This window comes from Pseudonaja textilis, chromosome 1, assembly GCF_049901715.1.
Source record: "Pseudonaja textilis isolate UNSWEBS1 chromosome 1, rPseTex1.2, whole genome shotgun sequence".
NCBI classification, from domain to species: domain Eukaryota; kingdom Metazoa; phylum Chordata; class Lepidosauria; order Squamata; family Elapidae; genus Pseudonaja; species Pseudonaja textilis.
The window spans coordinates 197795680-197819589 of record NC_141990.1 but is presented as its reverse complement, the minus strand read 5'-3'; the positions used below and the strand labels follow the sequence as shown (position 1 = coordinate 197819589).

The window sequence follows — 23910 nt, the reverse complement described above, 5'->3', positions numbered from 1 at the left end:
ACTGAGATAGCTACAGCTATAGTTATGGATTGCTCAGGGCATCACCCAGGCTAGAAACCAGGAGATGGTGAGTTCTAGTCCTGGCCTTAGACATGAAAGCCAGCTGGGTGACTTTGGGCCAATCACTCTCAGCCCAGCTCACCTGATAGAGTGGTGGTTGTTATGGAGAAAATAGGAGTATTAGGTATGTTCACCACCTTGAGTTATTTATAAAAATAATAATGGTTGGACTAAAAAATATAAAATAAAAGGAAAATCATTGGTGTAGTATGAACTGTAGCACTCTACAGGCTGGAATAGAGGTTCATTGGAGAGTGACAAGCAGTAAGCCAACCTCCTATATTTAAATAGTTGCAGAAGTAGTGAGTTAGACTTCCTACAATATACCCCCACAAAGAACTGCACTTCTGAAATGTGTACTGTTTCTTCCTTTAGAGTATTTGAATTTAGATTGAATTTAGAGATTTAAGATGCCCAATGATAATCTTCAAGTATAAATCCTATAAAATGATGAATTGGAGGATTGTTGAAAATGAGCACTTGTTCGTTTGTTACCACTTGTTCATGTATTAAAGCATTGCTTCCTGGTGGACTTAGCAGTTCTCTGTTATAGGAAAAAGTAAAGTACATCTACCATCAAGTTCAAAGTATCTTCACTTAATGAAGCTACAGCCAACTTACACCTATATTGTGTCCAAAATCTTGCAACATGAAGAATGGAAACTAGATCCAGAAAACATGCACACAAACATCAGTTGCAATCCATCGGCGTGCCCAGATTTCTAAATTATATAAATGTTGATAAATGAGAAATGATGGAACTCAATGGAGGAATAGATTGTTTCACAATTAAATTTGTAGAAAATCTACAAAGCAAACAAAAGGTAGCTAAACCTCCCTGCTGACAGAGAAAAAGAAAGGTCAGTGATTTTTAATTCCACCCAAACCTTTAGTGCTGGTGGTTCTTCCAGGTTCCACTAGTCAGAAACACTAAGAAGCCTGAGAAACAATCACCTCAGCAAAGGTCAGAAGTTACTTTTTAAACGAGGTTGGACCATTTTCATTCCAATTAAAACTGAAGCATAACTAGAAACCACTGTTCTCTGTCCATTAGGCTAAGGTAGCCAGGTGACACCTCATCTAATATATTTATCCCTTGAAAGGGATTTCTAAATTAGATGAGATGAGAAGCCATCTTAGAACTGTGTGTGAATAGGAGGATAATGACTATAAATCATCTATTGGTATAGACTTGAATGCTAAGAAAGGACTGATGACCTAATTCACAGGACTCAGCCTCTATTGGCATCTCAGAAGCCCAAATAATGCTTGTCCAAGATGATTTTGCCAGAAGAATGTGGCACTGACAAAAAGAACAAAGAGATTACATAGGCTTGGGTGTTACTGTGGGATATTAGACACACCAAGTACCAGTTTGATGCAGTGGTTAAGGCATCAGACTTATAACTGTGAGGCCTTGAGTACTGGTCTCACCTTGGACATGAAATTAGCTGGGTGGCCTTGGGCCAGTCACTGTTTCTAGGAAGGATATAATGGTAAGCCACTTCTGAAAAATCTTGCCAAGAAAACTGCAGTCCTGGCAATCTCCAAGAATCGGACATGATTGGAAGGAGAAAAAAATAATAGTCATTTCTGTAGGGCTCTGTAGTAGATACTGATGTGCTAGAACATGGATGGCAAATCTTTTTGGCTTGGCAAGTCAAAAATTGGGACAATGCTTACCTGTCTTGACTGCTGGAGTAGCACACACTCCCCCCCACAAGAGAAACTATCTCTACCCTCAGTCTAGCTACACTGAATAGTGGAACTTGGCAGCATCACTGGGGCGGTGCCTGAAGTAGTGGTCTAGGCCTTGGCTTCAGCACTTGTGCCACCACTGCCACTCACAAAGTCCACCTTGCACTATTTCCCAAGGTGTGTGTGTGTGTGTGTTGGGGAATGGTGCAATTAGCCCCACAGCCCAGAATCCTCCAGGATTTGCTACACAGTGCTTATCTTCATGTGGTATTCTTTCTGGGCACAAGCTCTTGCAGGCTACTCAAGGTTACGCCAGGCCTTCTTTCTTGAAGCAGCTTTGCAGAATGCTCTTATTTTCCTGCCTGGTTATGAGAGTCCAGATAGATTGGGTAGTGTCAAGTCCTGCTCTGGTGGATTGAGTCTGCTCAAAAACTGAAGCTCCGCCTTATGCTGTGGCCATGCCCCAGTTTTCGACTCAGTCCAGCCAGGACAGGACCTGAGTCGTGGAGCTCCATTTGAATAACAAGTGGAGCCTTGAAGATCAGGGGAAAAAAGTTTTAAACTGCAAGAAGAGGCTTGGAAGAGCATGGAGCCAAGTGAGTGAGGCTTTTTAGCCCCCCAGGGCTTGGAGATCACGCTTGGGGAAGTCGCCCTAGCATGCGGAGCCATGACCACGTGGTGAGCTCCAGGCAATCGGCCCGATAAGGTCAAACAGCTGTTTTGCACAGCAGCGTAACAGCAACAGGAGCGGCTTGGGATTTCGGTTTCATTTCTATCGGATCGCCTTGACTGCATAGCGCAAAGCATAGCAGCTTACAGCAGCGGCTCAGGGAGCAATTGCAAAGCAGCCTCTAGATCGGGCAATCGGCCCGATCCCAGCTGGGAGGTCCAGCCGTGGGGCAGCAGTTGGAGCAGAGAAGAGGCAGCAGGATAGTCCCCAGCTGAGGGCGCAATTGACCACAGTGCCAGTGTTGTGTTTCCAGCTCCAACACTGAGGTGATCGCGTGGGCGCCTGTAGACCTTTGCAATGTCTTGACCTTTGCAAGAATTTTCTGTGGTGACTGGCAGGGCATGGCTGCAGCACAGCAATTGACCTACACAGGTCAGGCTTTGCTGGCTTACAGATAAGAAGACCAAATTTTATTCTGGATGGGGCCTTACTAAGTAAGATTTATTTGTAATTGTGTTCTTAACACCTCATCCCTCACCCAGCAGGATCCATCCACCCTCTGGCTGTTTCTTTTGTATAGCCTAATCTCCCTGTGAGATGTCAGATAAGGCACAGGAAAAAGAACATAGTCCCTCTACTTCTAGAGGCAAATCCAGGGGCAAGCAGAAGAGAAAGTCCCCTGAACCCAAAAGACTTTCCAGGGAGGAGCAAGATGCCTTAAAAAGACAAAAGGCACCTGGAAAACAGGTGGAAAAATACCACCATGTGGCTGGTGGGAGGAGCAGAAGATAACCATTCCCCGAGGACTCAGATTCTGCTGTTCAAACTCCAGTTTTGCAAATGGAGACTGGGCCTTCTACTTTTGCTGGTGTATCTTGCCCACAAGCCTGGTCACCTGACAATTCTTCAGCTATTGGTGATCCAATACCTTTAGAGGAACATGGAGAGGATGAAGGTGATTCCCAAACGGCAGGCCTGGAAGAACTGTTGTCTCCTCCTCCCAAGAAGGCTAGATCTATGGCTGAGGCGACTTTTACACCTACAGCCGCTGGCCTGCGCAATCCTGAAGAGGATGAAGAAGCTGTGCCTGCGCATCTGGAAGCTATTATCTCCAAAGCCATAAGAGGAGGGATTGCGGAAGGTCTCCAAGTAATGAGAAGGCCTGAATCAGTGGTGTCAGAACACTCAGAAGGGTCCTTTCATGGGAGAAGCAGAGAATCCTTAAGGGACAGGAATCCTCCTGACCCTTCCATACATAGCATTATCTATAACAGCTGTCGCCAACCGGTGGGCCACGGCCCACTAGTAGTCTGCAAGAAAATTTTGGTGGTCCGCAGAGAAATGGCACCCCCAGAGCACCCCCAAAGCAATCCAGGCTGCATAGGAACACAAGGCTGAGCCACCCACATAGCCCTCCCCGCCCACTCACTCCTGGCTAACTTGCCTGCTAAGTTGCTATTTTTTCTTTTTCCAACCATCAGCTGTTCTGCTGTGCCGGGAGACTTAGATTAGCTAGAAAGCAGGAAATTGTTGGATTTCTTGCTTTCTAGCTTATCTTTAGATCTTTGGCTCTGCTTTTAAGATTAGTAAGAGCCGAATCTTCCTTAGGACTGAAGCTTCTATTATTCAGTGCAGGTAGCCGATGGCAGAATCATTGATCTCTAAGTGAATCTGTGATTCTGTGAGCAACTCAATCTGCCTGCTTGCTCTGCCTGATTTTGGGTAAAAGTTGCTTTTTTAAAAATAAAAAATTCAATATTTACGTACATGGTGTGTTGTGAGTTAATTTTGTGAGTTTTCTTGCAAGCAAATTTTATGTGACAGGCTCAGATAGCCGATCTCACAGATCTCTGAATGAATCTGTTATTCTGTGAGCAACTCAATCTGCCTGCCTGCTTTGCCTGATTTTGGGTAAAAATTGCTCTTTTTTAATAAAAAAACCCAATATTTATATAAATATTTATAATATTTACATACAAGCCATGCCCAGCCGGTCGCATGACTACCAAGCCACACCCACAAATTAGGCAACGCCCACAGAACCAGTTGTTAAAAAATTTGAATCCCACCCCTGCTTCTGTGTGTATGTGAGAGAGAGAGAGGGAGGGAGGAAGGGAGAAGTTAGTTCAGATCTCTCTCTCTCCCACCAACGTCAGCAAGCCACCATCAGTCAAAATTCATATTAGTGGTCCCCAGGATTTAAAATTATGAGTTTGGTGGTTCCTGAGATCCAAAACGTTGGTGACCCCTGACCTATAAGATACCTGAAGATGACAAGAGGGAGTTGGACTTCTCTGCTGATGAAGATATGGCCCCAGAGAAACCCTCATTCACAGGTCTCTTTGATGCTCAAAAGTTCCAGGCATTATTGTTTAAGGCCAGGAAGACAGCCCAGTTGGGGGCAGGAGCAGAAGTGGAAGGTGATAGTGTGGCCCCCCCAGACCAATTTTTTTGATGAACCTACAGTTCAGCCCAAAATGGTTCCAGTTTCCAGATTATTCTTGAATGTAATCAGGAAACAAATGGAATTCCCGGGAACATCTGCCATATTATCGGCCAACGAACGCTGCTACTTTACTGTGGGGCCTGAACTCAACAGTTCTTTACAGGTACCATCTGTGGATGGCCCAATGGCAGCTTTGATTTCTTCCTCTTCAAACCCCACTGATCCAGAGGAGGCATTGAAGGCGGAGGACAAGAGGATCAAGCAATCCCTCCAACGTACCCACCTGGCGGCTGCCTGGGTGGTAAAGGCTGCTTCAGCCACCTCTTTCTTTATGAGGTCTTCCTTATGGTGGCTGCACCAGCTGCAAGAGAGGGTTTCCGCCACAGATATCAGAGTGCACCAAGACATTCACAAACTGGTGGCTGCGGCTGAATTCACTGCGGATGCAACCCTAAACAGTGCCAGGGTTGTCTCTAAGGCCATCGCCACTTCTACAGCAGCCTGCATAATGATCTGGCTTAAGAACTGGCAAGCTGATGGACGATGGAAATAGAAAGTGGCAACTTCCACCATCAAAGGGGATAAATTGTTTGGGGAAGTCTGGGATCCCCATCTGCTGGAGACCAGGGATAAGAACAAATATCTTCCCTCCCTGGCAAGGCGCTCCAGTTTCAGGGCTGCTCCATATATCTGTAGGTCATCTTTCAGAGCAGAGGGCAGCTCTGGGGCTCAAGGGTCTCAGAGACAGCCCTTCAAGGGTCAGGAACACCCCCAAGAAAGAGCAGCCAGAGACAGACCCCAATTTTCAGGCAAGTGGCCCTTTCATGGGGGAGTAAGTTGCTTATTCCGGCGCTCCCACTGAATGTAGCAGTAGTTCTCCCATTGGGGGCAGGTTATCCAATTTTGCTGCTCAGTAGGAGACGACTTCATCCGACACTTGGGTTTTGAAGACAATTAGACACAGATTATTTCTAGAATTTAGATCACAGCCACCCCCCCCAGATTTTATGTGCCTTGCCTAGTTTCCAAGGAGGCATCTCGCAGGAAACTGATGGAACAGGTCATCCAACATCTATTAGATATTAGAGCCATCCAGTTGGTCCCAGTCAATCAACAGGGTAAAGGATTCTACTCCCGTCTGTTTGTGGTTCCCAAGGCTTCTGGTGGGTGGAGAGCCATTCTGGATTTAAAAAGGCTCAATAAATTTTTGATGTACAAGCGTTTCAGGATGCATTTACTGCAGTCTATTTTGGCGAGCGTCAGGGAGGGTGACTTCCTGACCTCAATTGACTTAACAGAAGCTTACCTTCACATTAGAATTTGTCAGACACACAGAGAGTATTTACACTTCAGCTATGAAGGCACACACTTCCAGTATAGGGCAATGCCATTTGGGCTATCCTCTGCACCAAGGATGTTCACTAAGATTTCAGCTGCCTTGGCAGCTCGCTTGAGAACCATCCCTATAAGTGTGCAATGTTACCTGGATGATATTTTGATCCAATCATCCTCACATGACTGGTCCCTAAAGGATCTTCATACAATTTCCCTGCTACAAGATCATGGCTTTTCTATTAACAACAAGAAGAGTCATTTCTCACCAACTAGATGTTTATTGCATCTAGGAGCAAAGATTGACACATTGACTTGTAAGGTATTCCTCTCTCAGGAACAGATAGTTTACAATTCATGATGAGGGAGGTAATTTAGGGCACAGATGTCCATCCCTGTTGAGTCTTCTCTTACAACTCTTAGGGAAGATGATTTCCTGCATTTCCATTGTACCTTGGGCCAGACTTCATTCTTGAAAACTACAGTGGTTTCTTTTATCCCACCAAAAGGCGGGCAGAAGTCACTCATCTCTCAGGTCTCAGTCCCAGTATTGGTCAAACAGTCCTTGTCATGGTGGTCTACTCATGTTTTGAATGCAGGACAATTATTCAAAGAGCCATCCCATATGGTTATCACTACCGATGCCAGTCTCTCCAGCTGGGGAGGGGGGGCTCATCTGCAGTCTTGGTGCAAGGCCAGTGGTATGCCTTAGAGAGGGGAAAGAGCATTAATTGGTTAGAAATGAGAGTGGTTTGATGGGCTCTCAAAAAAATTAGAAACAACATACATCACACACGTCCTAATTTTAACAGATAATGTAACCACCAAGGCTCATGTTGACAGGGTGGCACCAGATCTAAGGCATTAATGTTAGAGGCTGAGTGCCTGGGCCTTTGGGCAGAAAGGAATCTCCTGTCAATCAGGGTGGAAAATCTCCGGAGTGGATAATGTGCAAGCAGACTGGCTTAGCAGGGCCAAAATTGACCCCTCAGATTGGAGTATTCCTCCTCTTTTATTTCAGGAGCTGGTTCGAAGGTTCGGACTTCCGGTGGTGGACCTGTTTGCCTCTCCATCCAATGCCCAATTTTCCAGGTTTTTCACCAGGTTCATGAATCAAGGGGAAGAGGGGACCAATGCTCTCAGAAACAGGTGGCCTCAGGGTCTCCTGTATGCCTTCCCTCCTCTTCCGTTGTTGCCAGCAGTAGTCAGAAAGATACTGGAGGAGAAGGCAGAGGTCATACTTCTGGCTCCTTATTGGCCCAGATGCCCCTGGTTTGCGGATCTGGTGAACCTATCAATCACTCTTCCATGGAGAATCCCTTCTCACAAAGTGTCTCTTCAAGGAGAAGTAACCCACCCGGAACCTCAGTGGGTCCACCTGACCGCATGGTGGTTGAGCAGAGCTCAATGAGGAGGCAGAATATTTCAGATCAGACTATCCATACCAGTTCTATCAGTGAGGAGGCCTTCTACCAACCAGATCTATCAAGCCACATGGAAGGTCTTCTGCTAGTGGTGTATCAAGAATAGGATTCCCCCCACTTTGGCCTCTGTGGCCAATATTCTGGATTTTTTACAAGAGGGCCTTGACAAGGGGAACTCAGCAAACGCATTATGCAGACAGGTGGCCTCCCTTTCTTCAGTTTTGTACTTACATAGGAAGGGTTCCCTGTCTCAAAACCAAACCATTCGGAGGTTTCTGAAAGGAGCCACCAACCTTAGGCCTCTGGTGATTCATATATTCCCTACTTGGGATCTTCCTAAAATTTTAAGGGCTTTAATGACGGAACCATTTGAACTGCTTAGATACATTAATTTATACCTCCTGTCACTCAAGGTGGCTTTTCTTGTAGCCATCATGTCGGCTAGAAGGATCTCAGAGATGGCCGCCCTTTCAGTTATGGAGGATTTGTGTGTCTTCTATCCAGATAGAATTGTTTTATGGTTAGATCCATCTTTCATCCCTAAAATTAACTCTAGGTTCCACAGGGCTCAGAAACTCATTCTCCCAAATTTTTGTCCCAAGGTCCTTCCCATATTTTGGAACGGGTGTGGCACACTCTGGATGTACATAGAGCCTTAAGGATATACATCTGGAGGACACATCCTACCGGCAAGTCGGAGACATTGTTTGTGTCATTCCAACAGAGCACGTTAGGGTTAAAGGTGTCTCTTATGACTGTGGGTAGATGGATTCGGGCCTGCATTGCCAAGGCTTATCAGAGCAGGTCTTTTCCGGTGCCTCGAGTGACGGATCACTCTACTAAAAGTGCAGCAACTACGGCAGCATGGCCTACTCAAGCGCCCATTGAGGAGATCTGCAGAGCGGCCACATGGTCTTCACCATCTCCCTTCATTTGGCATTATTGCCTGGATGCCTTTGTATCAGCTGATGCAGCTTTTGGCAGAAGGGTTCTACCAAGTGTGCATGAGCACCGATGTGAATAGGACCAGACTCTTGCCCCTCCCTGGCACAGGCCAGCTTTGGTATGTTCCAATCTCTCTGGACTCTCGTAGCCACAGACAAGAAAACGAACATTGGATTACCTGAATATTCCTTTTCTTCTGTGGCGTAGAGTCCAGGCCCATCCTGGTTCGTCTGGTCTGGGTGCGGGTTGGGGGAGCAATAATGTGTTCTTTTTATCTCACAACTCCAGAATCGCGTCCAGTCTTCCAAGTGCTTCGTTGAAAGTTGGGGTGTGGCCATGGCATAGGGCGGAGCTTCAGTTTTCGAGCAGACTCAGTCCACCAGAGCAGGACCTGACACTACCTAATCTATCTGGACTCTCTACGCCACAGAGGAAAAGGAACATTCACGTAATTCAATGTTCATCAGCTTCCACAGCCTCCAAAAACCATGCAAAAGCACGCACCATCCTCAGACAATTTTCAAAGGCAGTTGCACGGCCCTCTCATGTACCTTCTGGAGGGGCCAGAGGCCGTGTGAGAAGACATCCCATTCTTGGACAGCCTCTGCAACCTCCAAAAATCACAAAAGAATGGGGCATGCTTTTGAGAATAGTTGTTTGATGCTGGTGAATGCTGACATGTCACTGAAAATGCAGCTTCATCTGTGACGAATGTGTCACAGGTTCACCATCACCATGTTAGAGCACAGAAACCCATTACACTAGAACATCACAATTTTACTTGAATATGCACTTTTCTTGCTCAGTCACATGGATACCAGTAATTAAAAATACAGCTGGTAGGTTACCAAAGCGGGGGCCAGATACTTTTGTAGCTAATTTTAGGTAGGGGGTGAAAAAGGAGTGACAATGAGGGAAGGCACTAATCCCATCGTTCCATTACAAAGAGGACAAATACATATATTCTTTCTAACATTGCTGCTCTTGGAGGCAAATGGACTTAGCCTTGTTCCAGATTTTAAACATAAGTCTCTTGGCACGGAGAATTTTGTAGAACTGGCCCTAGATTAGGACAGTGGAGATTCCCATCTTGGCCAGTTTGCCTTGGCAGCTTGTCATTAGTTCATGTCACTAGAAGTCATCTCCCCCCCAAATTATTGGCTAAATACAGATATGACCCTCACTTCTTTGAATATCAAAATATTAGTCTCATGAGTTCTCTCAAAGAATGCCATTCCATCAATTGTAGAAATCCTTGGAGTTATTAGCTGTTCTCTTGCAATTAGTGGCATCACAAGGCTACAGGAGCATCTACCAGACTTGAACATGGCTAGAGCCAGGGCCTGTTTGCCTGCCACATAATTTTTTTTAATCTTCCTGACTCAATTCGTCTGGGATCAAAGTGCTATAATATAATACAAGAAATACTGGGGTTACCCAGAATGGGAAAGTGGGCCAATGGAAAGTGGATTGAGCTCTTTTAAGACTCCATTCTTCCATCAATAACTTTCCCTTCTCCTTGATGATAAAAGCCTGACTTTACACTCAAGGAATTATGCCAAGCATCCTCGGAGTCATTGTTTATTTTTCTTCTCAAATAACATTGCTAACTACCGAAGAGATTTAAACAAAAAGCCAGTCTCTCTCTTGGATCTCTTCAGGATGGTGGCCACCATGACCTTTACCGTGCATCGGGTTCCTTGAATGGCTAGGGCATCAGAACATTGAGGGCATCGTGGGGTCCAAGGGGACAAACATAAGCCTGAACTACTAGAGGTCTGGATGCCTCCCCTGATGTGGTGTCAGAAGAAATGTCCCAATGTCCTTCAATCTCTGAGTTCCTCGATTCCCAGAGACTGACTCCTGTGAATCCCATTGCTCTCAGACACCTAACATCCTATCTATTGTGCACCTGTGAAAAAAGGGCCTTTGGGGCAAGTAGGAGAGCAATTTGGGTCCATCAAGCCCTTGCTTCTCTTAAAGGGCCATGTCCAAGAATGCAAGCCCAATCACCAGCTTTCCTTGATGTGTCCAGGGAGAGTGTAGAACTTCCTGATTACAGGCATCATAGGGAAGAAAGTTCAAAGTTATATCAAGTTTTTCTGTGAATTTGCTTGTGGGCAGAGACAGGATAAAAAGAACTGGCAAGCTGACTGTCATAAGTGATCCTGCCTGGCTTCGTAGCAAGAGGAATAATTCCCTTTAAGAATGTCCTTGAGCCAACAGCAGAACTTCCATGTACGACAAAGGAAAAAGCTCTGCTATATATTGCTCACCTCTTTTGAAGGAAGATTAGAAGACATTTTACAAATGGAAAGACAAAAACACATTTCTACATCTCCATAAACTGAAAATTTGAGTTACCATGTACCCTGCATAGATTTGGATAAATATTAAGAAACAGTGATATATTTATAGCATTTTATTTTTAATGGAAAAATAAAGACAATGCTTTAAAAATTAATATTTGCTTAGAAACATGTCCCTTCATGTAAATTATGCAAAGTAATAAAAAGTATTTTACATAAATACTACTGCATGGGGGTGGGGGAGAGAGCAGCTGACCTGTTGTCCTGGGTAGGATTCTAGTCTCAATATAAACCTGAGTATTTTAGTCACAATCTGCCATCTAGTATAATGGGAGGCTGGTTTTTTTGTCCGTCTCTTGTTCACTACTACTATGGAATTTTAAACTAGCTGACAACACTTAGTTTTTCAAAATAGGTTTTTTTTTAACAAGTTTAGCAAAATATATATTATGATTCCATCATGTTCTACATCAATGATCCATACATAACCTGGAGAATAATTACAACTTATCACTAGAAACTGACAGCATCATTCTGCAACAATATATTTCCGAGTACCTTGTCCTTTTCTGAATATGGCACTATGATTTTATTTGAAGCAATGGAAAAAATAAAATTGTCACTAAATGATCGGATTACATCTTAAGCAAAGATGAGTTTGGAGCATATCATGAACAGTTGTCAAAGCAATTGAACTGCAGGAGAGACATCTGCTGGAAAAAGGAGTTCGTTTTCATTCACATTTCACATTGTCTTGAAGGAGGTTGTAGCAGAAGTGCCTGATGTTTTTTACCTTTCGTGTGACCATTGGTTCAAACTTTTACGTAAATTAATATATGTAATCAGAATGACTGACTGTATGCAACTGATTCTAAAAGTCTTATTTCTTAGGAAGTTGAAGAAATATCAAGACTTATAATTACTCTAGTGAAAAAATCAACTTTGAAATAACATCATTATATTTAAATAATCACATAAAATATTCCATGTTAATGCTATGATATATCCCGGAGAGGCCTTTTCTGTTGCTATGATTAAACATATGTTAGAACGATTATACTAGAGAAATGTATTTCTACATGCACTCTTCAAAGTAACAAGTGAGAGAATGTAAAATTGTTATGTGTCAACTTTACATAAGTTTTTATAAAACAGAAAAATACTAGTACACACTAGAAGACAAGGTTTAATAAGAGATAAAAATGTACAAAAATATTCAAATCAGAAAGATTTTAGTCTGTACCACAGTAGTCAATACTCCTGAATGAATGGATAGTACTTCATCAAATCAACGTCAGATAGAAGTTATTTAGTACAAAGGAAGAGAACCGAACAAAAGGAAAACAAGTTTTAAACATCAGATCAACATATCTTAAATGAAAAATATTACAACAACATTGATTTTCTAAACAAGAGTATTGCAACTGCTTTTGAAAATTTGGTGGTACATTCTTCGGAAAGTCCTTAAGGCAACATATTGTAATTAATTTACAGTCTGATTTTGTGATTTGCTAAAACAATGCCCTCTACCAATTTTATTTTTAAATATTCCAGATTTTTCTTCTCTAATAAAAGTAATAGCTATGATATTTCATAAGTATATTTTACCAAATTTATAATTAAGGGCCTAATAGGATTTCCATCAATCGTCTAGTTTTCACAGTTTTAAAACTTAACACTAAAAATTAAGCTCTGAGTAAAAACTCTTGTATACGTTTCAACCTACGGTCAGTGTTCAATAGAAATCACCATCATCAATTTGGCCAGAAAGGTAACTCTCAAAAACCTAACACCGGTTCCTGGATTACCATAAATCAAAACAAGAAAAAAAAGCATCTTCCCTCTTCCTCTCCTCTTTGAAAAGTAGTAACAACCCAACCCAATTGGAACTGCAAGAAAATTACCGAGCTTCTTGGACCTTCTTTGACAAGGAAAAGAAGTTAATGGCTTTTGAGTGTGAGCCATTTTAGAGATGAGAGGCCTGAAATGCTTAAATACTTTTCCAAGCCACTATTTTAAAGGGTTTTTTTTTTAAAAAAGCTTTTCTGCTCATCCTAATGTGCTGTCTGAAGAATGGAAAGGTACATGGGGGGGGATATATACAGGCTATCTAGATGATAAGAAATAGGATTTCAGGTTGAATCCTGAATGTTCACCGTCTTTGCCAAACTGCTACCTGTGTCAAATGTTTAGTTATGCAAGAGAACCGAAGAGCGACAATTATGCCACTGTAACTCAGAACATTGGAATCCATTTCCTGAAATTAGTCATCTATATCTTTATTAAATCAAATTTGTAAACATATTTGGTATAAATATTTCTTATTGATCTTCATCCAGTTGTTCCAAGAGGGTCCTCCTTTGTTTTTCAAGCTCACCTTCACTTAATTCACTACCAGAGGTATCCCAATTACCCTGCAAACAGATAATGACAAATGTTTGGTTCACCTTTGAATACAGTCAGGGATTCAATTCCTTTAGATCAGGGACCAGCTGCTTCTCTGGCCCAGCCCACCCTGTAACGCCCATCTTCCAGGACTGATTTTATTGGACGGCACCTCTTATGCTCCATACAAATTCCATATTAAGAAATGCAATTTGGCTGCCAGCAGGTCATACAGATTTCATACTGGTTTGATGATGAAAAAAACAGATCCACTGGAAAATTATTTCTCTAAAATTCTGTGCTAAACTAAATGTATTTTCCTGTTATGCAAATGGAGAGTGTGAAGAGATTATCTAGGTACAACCAGAACTTAAGAAGCTATTTTAGAGCTGTGTCTAACACTGTTGAGTAGTCTAATGCTATTTTCCTACTCATCTTCAAATGCACCTACTCAAATTGGCACTCAAAATACCTATCACTGTGATAACATTAATAGAAGAATCAATTCCATTAAGCAGACTCATGTTGACGGACAACTGATTCATTCAATCCAAAAGTTTTTCTTTAAAAAAATAATGATATTCCTTGGCATGCTCCCCAAGGCAAATCACAAAGTATTTTTTGCAAATAATCCATCCAGGAACATTGCTGGCATAATAGCACTAAACTGTTATGTTCTCTCAGATGAAGATTTATTGACCCTTTAACTATTATTAAATATCCATTTTTAATATTTAAAAAACAACTTGCTTAAGATTCTCATTTAGTCATCTAAGACAAGTGTATCAAGTTTTTCAATACTTCACAGCCAGATGAAACAGATCAAGTGATCTTTGAATCCTCAATCCAAGACTTAAGAAAAGTTAGAATTATCAATTGGGAAAAAATGGTAATTGGAACTATCAATTTAAAACTATCGACCCTTCAGATAAACTCCTATTTATGTATTAACTGGGACTAATTGTAATTGGCTATCTAGATCAACTTGAAGATCAGCTGGGTGCTTTCACCTAACCAGGTTCTGCCAGCATTATTTATTTTTTTAAAAAAATATTTTTGCACAAATAACTTTCACACTGCAAACTATCCTTCCCATATCCCCAACTACTACTCTAAGTTAACTTTACAAAGGCATTCATATATTCAAGTAAACATTGTTTCTGATAATTACATATCCAATAGCCTAAGTAAAACTTCCTGAGGTCATGTCCTGTTTTCATCTAGGTCATCTGTAATCTTAATTTTCTTTCGTTATTTTCAAGTGCCATTCTACATGTCAAAAATATATTAATTAGAAGGATATAATAAACATTTGTACTACCATTCAGATGAATAATATGTGTCACTTAATATGTGTTGGCATAAAAGATGTTACAGGAATTTCATTTTTTGGCAAATGCTTGTATAAACTAACCTTATCTACTCCTCCTCCTCTCCGATCTGAACAGATTTAATTGAGTCTCCAAAGACTGACAGTTCAAACATACTGAATTAGATATTCTGAGATCTTTCAAAAATTGCGTTTCATAAAAGGTATGTGCAAACCTTACTTCTTTTTGTTCTCATGCCCCACCCCCATCCATACCATACCACACCAAATGCAATATATCTGGTCTTACCCGAATCTGATCTGCTTCTTCTGATGTTTCTTGTAATCGAACACTGTTGGTTGCAGGATTGTGCTGGGAAGAAAACACGCCAGAATGACCTTCCTTATGCAAATTGCACTTTATCCAGCCCATCAAAAAGGGTGATGATGATGTGTTTTAGGGAGTTTGAAGAGAGGATCTGCTGTGTTACCAGTCTTTTAAACACTTATTTGGCAGATTGTGTTGAGAATGATTTGCATGCAGGGATCAGCAAGCAGGCTGATTGCTCCAAACCTTCTCCCCAGCATCATTCATACATTTTCTCCAACTTACTAGAAATGAATCTCTCTCTCTCACTGTGTGTGTGTGTGCGCGCGCGTGTGTGTGCACATGATCATACTCTGAGCAAGGCACATGCAGCAAGCCACATCAAAGACTGTCAAAGATTGTTATGTGCTCCATGGGATGCTCATGTGTGATCAAAGTAAACTGTGGATGTGGAATGGAAATAGATAGAATTCCAGAAACCATGTATAATTCAGAAATGTTGCAGTTATTAATATACTGAACTTGGTAAGATAAAACAAACTTACAGAATCTTTGTTAGGTCTCTTCTTAGGTGGCGATTTATGCTTAGATTCAGATCTTTGTCTACTTCTTTCTTTTTCATTTTCTCTCTCTTTTTTGTCTCTTTCTCGATCCACATCCGATTCCGGAGAATCCTGTCCAAAATAAAATGAAGAATATAAATCAAAAGAAGCAATAAATTGCAATCTAGTATACCACTCCAAGATTTTTCTAAAATGTGAACTCTTCGGCAATATACTCTGTCTACATAATTTTCTTGTGCTCCAAACTAATGCTGTAAAACTGTGTTGGGTTAAACCTTCCAACTTCCACTAATTCTTCAGAATTACATAAAACCCTGAAGCTTATCTTAACAGTAGATACCAAGTCAAGCCAACTAGAGTACAAATTTTGGCTTTCCCCCTTTGCTCAATAATCTGACATATCAAGCACTGGCACAATGACATTCTAGTTCACAAAAGGAGGAGAAAAATAAAAGGTAAAGCTTGAAGTTGGCCAACCAACTTCCACGGCCCAGTTCCAGTTAACCTAAATATGCAGCAATGCTGTTGCAAATGGGCCTACAAGACTGAATTGAATTCTCATTTAAGTTCTCATTTAAAAACAAACCCTAATCCTTGGTTACGGTATAATCTATCAGTATTAGGCCGCCTGTCTCTGTCACCCCATCAGAATGAACAGAGTTGGCATATTCCAGATCCTGTCATCCCTTCTCTCTTACTGTACCTGCCCTATGGGATGATCTTGGCCCTCGTTGCCTTTCCTAAGGCTTTAAAGACTTAAATATTTGCACAGGAAATTAAATCAAGAAGTTACACGTGCTTGTTTGAATGCTTTGTAATTTCTTTTAGTCACTAAAGCACTAATGGTTTTTCTAACCCAGGCACATGATACATTCATGTTTTTAAAGTATCGGTTTACTAGTCATGTTATGACTTTTTGGGTTTTAATCTTTGCATGCTACTTAGCACCACCACAGGGAGTTATATAAATTGCATGTATAAAGACATACATTTGCTGATCAGACTAACTAGCTGTGAGACAGATGCATAACCGTTATTTACAACTTAAAAGATTGTAAGATACTGAAAATCGGTGTTGCAACCGAAAGATGCGAAACAGAAATACTCACAGACTTGTGTCTCCTCTTTTTGCTTTTCTTTTTGTGTTTCTTTGACTTCTTGTAGCTTCTCTCTATTAACGCAAAACAAATTAGGAAATGAAAGGGAAATCAGGCTGTTGAAATTTAGCACTACTTTTTTTTTCCCCTAGAGAAGATTTAGAGAAAAAAAAATAAAAATACCAGATTCTGCACTGGAGGACCGTTCAGAAACTGAGCGCGAGTCTGAGCGTTGCCTCTTTTTCTTTGAATGGCTATCGTCATCTTCCGATTCTGAGCCCTTTTAAAGAAATAAAAAAGTATGCTTAACATACCAGAGCTTTTAAAGATAACTTTTGAGATGAGTTCCCGGCAGCATGCTATCAAAGGCCTTACCGAACGAGAGCGAGACCTCTTTCTATGATGCTTCTTTGATTTTTTAGAGTGCTTCTTGTTCTTTGAATGATGATGCTGACACTCGTGCTGCAATATCAAAAGAATCAGAATTATTGCTTTAAAAAGCAATATCTAGTAATGAAAGTGCTGCTTTCTTACATGCCTAAATCACACAGAGGCAGTAACGGGAAGCTTTTGGAAACCTCCCTTGTGGTCTTATTTCAGTCTTGCATTCCTCCCCCACTCCAACCCCCCCCAAAAGTCTCAGCAAATCTACTAGGAGAGAGACTGAAGAACTACTACTTTGCTTGAACAAATTTCAGCACTACCATACTGCCACAGCCTGCCACGAATTTCTCCTTAGACCCTTTCCTCAGCAATCTTTGCAGGATGAGGATTAAATCTAGCTGGTATCTTCTTATAATTTGAAGGGAATGAAGGTGGAGGGGGTGGGGGTGGGGCGCTGAGAAGTGATTGTACACAACCATAAATTACCAAGAGCAATTTCTGAGATAGTTGTGCCTGTGCAGAAAAAGACACAGCAGTTTTAATGGCTGAAGAACAGGTGTGCCAAGTGAATTCTAAAGCACTTTTTTCCAAGGATTTGCACAACCCTGGTGGCTCATGAAGATCAATAATCAGTAGTGTGCTCAAACTGACATATATCCCTAGGGTTTAAAATGATCCCAGTCACTATATGGTGCATGATAACATTATTGTAAAAAAATATAAAGTACTATCAAAATGTTGGGGAAAAATCATGCATGAGAATAAAAGACTGGGAAATTCTTAAGAAATATGCTATGGTTTCCTGGCACCATGAAGCAGCACACTGGCTGCAATTGGCAGGCCCATCTTTTTCTTCCCTTTATCCCCCACATTTTTCTGGATGTGTACCGCAGCTGCCCTTTGAAGATCTTTCTCACAACTACCGGTTTCAGCTGTGTCAACATAGCTATAATACCCTTCAGTGAACATTAAAGTAACTATTCTTTGAGAATCTGTACAAATCTATTAGAAAATATTGTGTTTAAATGATATGTCAGACATTACCTCCAGTAAATAAATGAAATCCTTAAATATTCGTTTTCTCTCCGATTCTAAAGTGATGTCTTCAAATGCTGGCTCTTTTACAAATCTTTCTCGAATCTATATCAAAAAGGAATCATAAGGTAATCATAGATTTTTTGCAGTTCGTGATTTCTTATTACTGTAACTGTATCGTACACAAGGATTCCTTGGTGAAAATGGAGGCATGAATTCATTTGTATGACATTAATTCAGGTTAAGAATTTAGACAGCAATTCATAAAGTAGTATTAATATTACATCAGCAACAAAATTTTGTTTCCAGCAATAGCAGTAACAATATTATTCTATGATTATTAAACCTAAGACTAATAAAAAAAATCTTTCGAAACACACCCGTCATCCTTTTATATAAAAACTCCACTGAGAATTTCTCCATTTCATTATTGTTTCTCTGAATTATTCCTTAAAATACACTTCTCAAAAAAATAAAGGGAACACTTAAACAATACAATGTAACTCCAAGCCAATCACACTTCTGTGATTGACAATCAATTTCACATGCTGTTGTGCAAATGGAATAGACAACAGGTGGAAAGCATAGGCAGTTAGCAAAACATCCCCAATAAAGGAGTGGTTCTGCAGGTGGTGACCACAGACCACTTCTCAGTTCCTATGCTTCCTGGCTGATGGTTTGGTCACTTTTGAATGCTGGCAGTGCTTTCACTCTAGTGGTAGCATGGAGTCGGAGTCTACAACCCACACAAGTGGCTCAGGTAGTGCAGCTCATCCAGGATGGCACATCAGTGCAAACTGTGGCAAGAAGGTTTGCTGTGTCTGTCAGCGTAGTGTCCAGAGCATGGAAGCACTACCAGGAGACAGGCCAGTACATCAGGAGACGTGGAGGAGGCCGTAGGAGGGCAACAACCCAGCATTAGGACCGCTACCTCCGCCTTTGTGCAAGGAGGGACAGGAGGAGCACTGCCAGAGCCCTGCAACATGACGTCCAGTGGGCCACAAATGTGCATGTGGCTGCCCAAACGGTCAGAAACAGACTCAATGAGGGTGGTATGAGGGCCCGACATCCACAGGTGGGGGTTGTGCTTACAGCCCAACACCGTGCAGGACGTTTGGCGTCCAGAGAACACCAAGATTGGCAAATTCACCACTGGCGCCCTGTGCTCTTCACAGATGAAAGCAGGTTCACACTGAGCACATGTGACAGACATGACAGGGTCTGGAGACGCTGTGGAGAACGTTTTGCTGCCTGCAACATCCTCCAGCATGACCAGTTTAGCAGTGGGTCAGTAATGGTGTGGGGTGGCAATTCTTTAGGGGGTCGCACAGCCCTCCATGTGCTCGCCAGGGGTAGCCTGACTGCCATTAGGTACCGAGATGAGACGCTCAGATCCCTTGTGAGACCCTATGCTGGTGCGGTTGGCCCTGGGTTCCTCCTAATGCAAGGACAATGCTCGACCTCATGTGGCTGGAGTGTGTCAGCAGTTTCTGCAAGACGAAGGCACTGATGCTATGGACTGGCCCGCCCGTTCCCCAGACCTGAATCCAATTGAGAACATCTGAGACATCATGTCTCGCTCCATCCACCAACGCCACGTTGCACCACAGACTGTCCAGGAGTTGGGGGATGCTTTAGTCCAGATGTGGGAGGAGATCCCTCAGGAGACCATCCGCCACCTCATCAGAAGCATGCCCAGACGTTGTAGGGAGGTCATACAGGCACATGGAGGCCACACACACTACTGAGCCTCATTTTGACTTGTTTTACGGACAGTACATCAAAGTTGGATCAGCCTGTAGTGTTTTTTTCCACTTTAATTTTGAGTGTAACTCTAAATCCAGACCTCCATGGGTTGCTAAATTTCCATTGATAATTTTTGTGTGATTTTGTTGTCAGCACATTCAACTATGTAATGAACAAAGTATTTAATAAGAATATTTCATTCATTCAGATCTAGGATGTCTTATTTTTATGTTCCCTTTATTTTTTTGAGCAGTGTACTTAAATTACACTCTTTGATCATATTGCTATTATCATTCCTCTTTTCTTTGGAAAAGATTTGCTACTAATTACACTACATTTCTTGAAGGTCATTTCCCAGTAATAGGTTAAACAATTAAAATAGTTGCCAAAAGTTCCTTAATTTTTAAAATAAAAGAAAAAAATCAAAATGTTGTAGGACATACTTACATCTTCCCAGACTGCATCCAATTCAATGGGAGGCGTTGCTTGCTTCAACATGCTTTTAAAAGCAGACTCTTTTCGTTTCATTTTGCGAGCTTCTTCTTTCTCTCTCTCCCGTTCACGGGCTTCTGCTTTTTCTAACAGCTGCATCAAAAATTCAAAGGGCCATTAGAAGAAAGGATTGTTGCAGGAAAAGAGGGAAAAACAGCTATAATGCAGTATCATTGCAAAACACTTTTCTTATCATTTGCCATACATAGAAGTTGTTCAGGTATATCTACAAAATAATGGTTTGGCATCGCAGGAATAAATCTCAGATTAAATTCTGGTCTACAGATCTATGCAAACTTTAATTTAGCTCTTCAGACAAAACAGAGACCATTGCCCTGGTCATTAGACTAGTATCTGAATTGGCCAGGAGTAGGATGCTACCAGTTTTGCCCGGTTCTAAAGAACCGGTAGCTCTGAAGAGCAGCAGACACAGAACCGGTTTGGCCCACCTGCCCGCCCGGGCTCTTACCTGTCCTTTACTTCCTGCTTTTTCAACCTCAGCTGCTTTGCGCGGCACAGCTGAGGTTGAAAAAGCAGGAAAAAAGAGGCTTTTCAAATGCTGCGCACTTGCACGCAGCGCTTTCCAGCTGTCCGGGTGGCACAGCTCAAGGGTTTTTACACGCAAAACCTAGTCACCAAACTGGTAGTAACGCTGGTTGAATCCCACCCCTGGAATTGGATGCCCTCTGAACTCTCGGCATTAGAATTTCAATTTCAAACCAAGATCTGGCATTGCCTAAATAGCCCCCTGAATGTGTATGTCATCACAATTTATACTTTAGATTCAACAGTACTAATTTTGTGTTTGTGTGTGTGTGTGTCGCTGCTGTTTGGGCCACACACACATACACACACACAAAAAATTGGAACTGCTAAATCATATATATATATATATATATATATATATATATATATATATATATATATATATATATATATATATATTTGTAGATTACAGCACAAGATCCAGGATATCTCCACAACAAAACTCACAAGTCCATCACACAGCCCATTATGCCAAAATCAACTCCATCAATCAATCAAGAGGCAGCAGCGCAGCCCAGCACACCAGCCCCGGTATTTATAGAGAGATGGCAGCTCCAATCACACACTGCTTGCACTGGCCCAAAACACCAGCCTGAGGATGGCGAGTGGGACCTCGCCGAAACGTCGCCGTCAAGATACTCTTAATCTTACATGGGAATTGTGCTTTTAAAGTTGTAGCAATGTTTCGGCAGAATCTCATCTACCATCATCAGGCTTCTGTATTGTGTTCGTCTGTGAGTCAGACTTTCACAGCCGTTTCAGTTTCAGCCCCCAATTTAAAACTGAAACGGCTGTGAAAGTCTGACTCACAGACGAACACAATATAGAAGCCTGATGATGGTAGATGAGATTCTGCCGAAATATTGCTACAACTTTAAAAGCACAACTATAATGACGTGGGAAAATACCCGAACAAAGCTGAATACCATACATACATACATACATGTATACACACACACACATATGTATATGTATGCATGTGTGTGTATGTATGTATGTGTGTGTGTGTGTGTGTGTGTGTGTGTATATATATAGACACTGCAGACTAATAACATTTAATAATGTTATTCATATGAAATGGTGTTAACATTTATTGATATATTAAAAAAAACTTACGCTATTGAAAGCCAGTTTGATATTTCCAGCATCTAATGTAGTAGCTCTTTTAGTTGAACTGATGACCGTTACAAAGTCTTCAAAAGGAGTACTCACTTCAACTACAAATCCTTTATCCTGAAATATAATGGTTTTGATAATACTGGAAAATATAGGAATCCCACAGAAACAAATACTTGTAATGCAATACTACTATTTTTAAAACTAGATCTAGATTTCGAAATAAATGCAATAAATTTGAATTAGCAACTCTGCTTTCCCCCCAATTTAAGAATGTACATTACTTCACCTTTAAGATATCTTTGATTATCTTCTTTTCATCATGGTAGCGGGCTTTTAAATCTTCAACATAAAACTTGAAAAGATCCAGTGCTGTTGAACCTAAGGGGGGGGGGGGAGACTTTATATAGGTCAAAAGTTCTCTTTACTCATATCTCTATTTCTTAGCAATGTACTGTAAGAAATAACAAAAAAATTCATACACATTATTAAAACATTACTTAGCCCAAGCAAGAGAGGGTACACTTACCAGGCTGACCAAGCATATTAGTAAACCTAATATCAGAACTAATAGTTGGATATAACTCCATCCAGGATGACATTGAGTGTAGCTGACCATGTTCATGCAATTCATCCAAAAATATCTGGGGGGAAAAGTAGAAAATGAGGAATCTTGTAATTAAATTTTAAAAAGCCAGACACTGTCCTGTTTTACAATCCCAAAGAAGCATAAAGAACTTCTGATGTGAAAGACAAATCAGTCAGCTCTTCCAATGTACTAAAATCTCTCTTGCTCAGCATCCCTCCTCCAGCTCTTAATCTTGGAAGAAATTTTCTACGGTCAAAGAAGGGAAATCGTTGAAATGTTCACAATGCTTAGAAATCGCACAAGACTTGGGAAGATTAGCTTCTGCATTCAGAATCAGAACAGTTGCTAATTTTTTTTTTACCTAGCCGATACTCAAAATAGCTGAAAGCTCTTCAGATGGTATTAAATAGAAGTTAACATTTTCTCAGTAACCTGAAAAGATTCTCTGTTTTTTCGCTGTCGTCGCCTTTCTCTGAGTAGGCCTTTCTGTTTCTCCTCTTCTTCCTCTTTTTCCAGTGCTCTTATGTGTTCTTCAAAACAGATCAAGGCATCCTCCTTATCCATATCTACAAAAACAGGAATACATTTTTATAAATTTAAATAATATGCCTCTTAAAATATAAATCCTTTTGGTTTGTGATCTTCTCCAAGTTTCAAACACAAGACTTTTTCTTCTTGTTCATCGCTGTAAATATTAAACTAGTTAATGTTATGTCACACTAAATCGGGTGCGGAAACACTGCAATATAGAGCTACACAAAAGTCTCTGACCCTGAAATTGATAATTCCAAGTGTCCCCAAAGTGGCCTAATTTCATAATGGCCCTTGCTCAACATTCAGCACAACTGATATAATATACAATAGAGTCTTTTAAGTTTTGATTCACGCACTTGCAACGGCTGATGAATACAGAAGGATCTGTATCAAAATGTGGCATAATTCATTTTTATTGTTTCTATGTATTTAAAATAAACTAATTTGTCAGGAACAACTATCTTAAAAGAAAATGTCTTAGGCAAACAAACAAACAAACAAAAGGTCACTTCTTTACAAATGGATTTCAGAATATAATAATTTTAGCAAAAAACCCACATCAGAAGCCATTTTAGCTAGAAAGCACAATTAAGAGGTATACAAAATAAAAATAGCTTTCAGCCTTAAACTTGAAGACTGGGTTTCTTAACCAACTGGCTTCAGGATTAAAAGTGAGATTCCGAAATTATAAACTAGCAATTTATTCTATAACCTCATCTCTAATTTAAAGCCTATGTTCCCAACCTAGGGGTCTTTTTTTAGGACGGTAATGAAAAAAAATGGTTTTATACCATTATGAAAGCAAAAATTATGTGACACAGAGGTTCTAAAAACTGAATGACAATATACTGAAAATGCCTACCTAGTTGTTTTATTCATATGTACTGGCAAGGTTTCTTCAC

General features: G+C 41.0%; 1 protein-coding gene across 3 annotated transcripts in view; it reads right to left on the bottom strand.

Annotated features, from left to right (window-relative positions):
* Positions 1–12050: 12050 nt before the first annotated feature.
* PRPF40A (pre-mRNA processing factor 40A) overlaps positions 12051–23910 on the bottom strand; it is a 36938-nt gene continuing 25078 nt past the window's right edge. For all 3 annotated transcript variants that reach the window (XM_026697216.2, XM_087920201.1, XM_087920200.1), the window contains 12 exons: positions 22907–23040; positions 22415–22529; positions 22175–22266; positions 21886–22002; positions 20179–20316; positions 17995–18090; positions 16942–17028; positions 16750–16846; positions 16579–16640; positions 15452–15580; positions 14889–14951; positions 12051–13298 (listed from right to left, as the gene is read on the bottom strand). In XM_026697216.2, coding sequence (XP_026553001.1) covers positions 13206–13298; positions 14889–14951; positions 15452–15580; positions 16579–16640; positions 16750–16846; positions 16942–17028; positions 17995–18090; positions 20179–20316; positions 21886–22002; positions 22175–22266; positions 22415–22529; positions 22907–23040 — 1223 coding nt within the window. In that variant the 3' untranslated portion in view covers positions 12051–13205. The remainder of the gene's footprint in view (positions 13299–14888; positions 14952–15451; positions 15581–16578; positions 16641–16749; positions 16847–16941; positions 17029–17994; positions 18091–20178; positions 20317–21885; positions 22003–22174; positions 22267–22414; positions 22530–22906; positions 23041–23910) is intronic.